At 44.6% G+C, this 2,430-nt stretch overlaps 1 protein-coding gene across 1 annotated transcript in view; it reads right to left on the reverse strand.

The window, feature by feature from the left end:
* Positions 1 to 2,430, reverse strand: part of met (MET proto-oncogene, receptor tyrosine kinase) — a 48,630-nt gene that overhangs the window by 13,623 nt on the left and 32,577 nt on the right. The window contains exon 11 of the mRNA XM_008311183.3: positions 434 to 643. Coding sequence (XP_008309405.1) covers positions 434 to 643 — 210 coding nt within the window. The remainder of the gene's footprint in view (positions 1 to 433; positions 644 to 2,430) is intronic.

The raw sequence follows: 2,430 nt of genomic DNA on the forward strand, positions 1-2,430 counted from the left end.
AAACAAACAACTCACACCTATGTTCAGTTAGGAGTGAACAATGAACCTGATCCTGCATGAGTTTGAGTGACTACGAGGGGAGAAGATGACCAGGAGTCTGACCAGGAGTCTGACCATCAAACTGATGACTTTCTTCCTGTAAGGCCGGGAACACTAACGCTGATTCCCTGTGCGGCTCATTTAAAGTCTCCACTTCATCTTTAGAAGAATGAAACTGTAACAAAACCTTAATCTAAACCACGACCGTCCTTCAGTCCAAACAGGCTAAAAAACGACGTTAACAAAACAAGCTAAAAAACGACGTTAACAAAACAAGCTAACAAACGACGTTAACAAAACAAGCTAACAGCGTATCAGACAGTATCAGATATGGGACTATCTATGATTGACAGTTTCTGTCGTGAGGCTCAACGTGGTGCAGCCTGGGCCGTACCTTCAGCTCCACTATGCTTTTGTTGTCCTTGGAGGTCAGTTTTGGGTCCTGGAAAAGTGGGTCCTCCACATAAATCAGGTCCCACTGATCGGTGGAGTAGCCGTCCAGGACGAACGCCACCTTGGTGACCACCGGGGGCTGCAGGGCCAGCTTAGCCAGAGACGGTGTGGTGCACTGGATGGAGGTCCTGTTCTCACCGAACACACAGCTCTGGAGAACAGAACAGAACAGAACAGAACAGAACAGAAGAGAGAAGAAGAGAATCAGTGAGAAGCAGCAGGTGATGTTCTCCTGTGTAGATGTTTGTAGAGAAGCTGCAAACGTGGCCTAAGGTTTGCTGTGACATTGTTGAAACCTGGATTTCAAAAGCCTTCTCCACACAGTGGGCTGAGTCCTCCATAAATAGAACCAGATATTTGTGTGTCGTTGAACAAAAAGAAAGACTCGGGGTGTTTTCAGTTTCAGTTTTTTTTTTTTTTCATGTCTCACTCTGGGTCTTAGGACACACAAAAGCTAGGAGGCCTACCTGGGCTACATCCAACATGGGACAAAGCGCGGTGGCAGCCTGAGGACAGGTGTGGAGACAGCAGTGAAAAAAACAGACAGTGTCTCAGATGTTGTTCTGAGTGAAAGAGGAGGCGGTCGGAGGACGAGCCCCGAGGGCCGCAGCTACTGCACGTGTTTATATATAAGAAACAACAGAAGAGCTGATTATTTCAGTTTGGGCCAAACTCCACACTGAAAGTTAAAAACGTTGACGTCACAACAGGCTGGTGTCACTGAAACAGTTCATTTATAATTTTGGTGTTTCACATTTGTTCTTCAGACTAAATAATAATGAAAAACGTTAGTTTTTCAGAGTGATTTTAAGGAACATTTCAGTCTTTTCTTGGTCAGGTTTTAGTTGCAGTGGTGACTGTAGGTCAGTGGGCAGGAAAAGTTGACGGACTTTGCAGCTAATATGTCTCTGAGAATAAAAGGGAAATCCTTCATTATGACGTCGTCATCATCATCATCATCATCTAAGGAACATTTCAGTCTTTTCTTGGTCAGGTTTTAGTTGCAGTGGTGACTGTAGGTCAGTGGGCAGGAAAAGTTGACGGACTTTGCAGCTAAAATGTCGCTGACAATCATCATCATCATCGTCCTCGTCATCGTCGTCATCGTCCTCATCACCGTCCTCGTCACCGTCGTGGTCGTCATCGTCGTCATGGTCGTCGTCATTGTCGTCGTCGGCGTGGGGGTCGCCGTCTTCGTCAGCATCATCATCATCGTCATCGTCGTCATCGTCGTCATCGTCGTCATGGTCATGGTCGTCGTCGTCGTCGTTGTCATCATCATCATCATCACTCTGATTATTAAACTTATTATTAAACTTAGTAAAAGTTAAGTAAGTTAAGTAAAATAACTTTGTAGTGTTTGCGTGTGTGTCCAGACTGACACTATCAGTGTTTCTGTGTTTAAGTTCAGGCAGGAACAACCACCGCGTGTGTGTGTGTGTGTGTGTGTCGTGGCTGATGTTGTTTACTCTGTCACTGAGGCAGAAGAATGGAAAAATAAAACTCTTAAAACACATGTCATCGTACACAGGTGGAACAGACCGGACTAGTTTGGCCGCCTGCTGACAGACGTGATGGTGTGTGTGTGTGAAGACGTGATGATGTGTGTGTGTGAAGACGTGATGGTGTGTGTGAAGACGTGATGTGGTGTGTGTGTGTGAAGACGTGATGGTGTGTGTTTGTCTACTGAGCTACAAAGACAGAAGTGTCTGTTTGAACACCTTCACAAATGTTCTAAAACACCTGTACGTTGGCTAGAGAACGAGAAACAAAAACCAAAAGGCAATGAAAATAACAAGTGCTGTGCTAAAGGCTAACTAGCTAAAGGCTAACTAGCTAACCAGGAGAAATGTGGAATGTTAGCCAACAGCTAAAAATGTTTTTTGTCTGGAAATTTCCTTAAAATAATATCAGGAATAATTAGCCACAAATAAAGAT

Source organism: Cynoglossus semilaevis, chromosome 6, assembly GCF_000523025.1.
Source record: "Cynoglossus semilaevis isolate Cse_v1.0 chromosome 6, Cse_v1.0, whole genome shotgun sequence".
NCBI lineage: Eukaryota > Metazoa > Chordata > Actinopteri > Pleuronectiformes > Cynoglossidae > Cynoglossus > Cynoglossus semilaevis.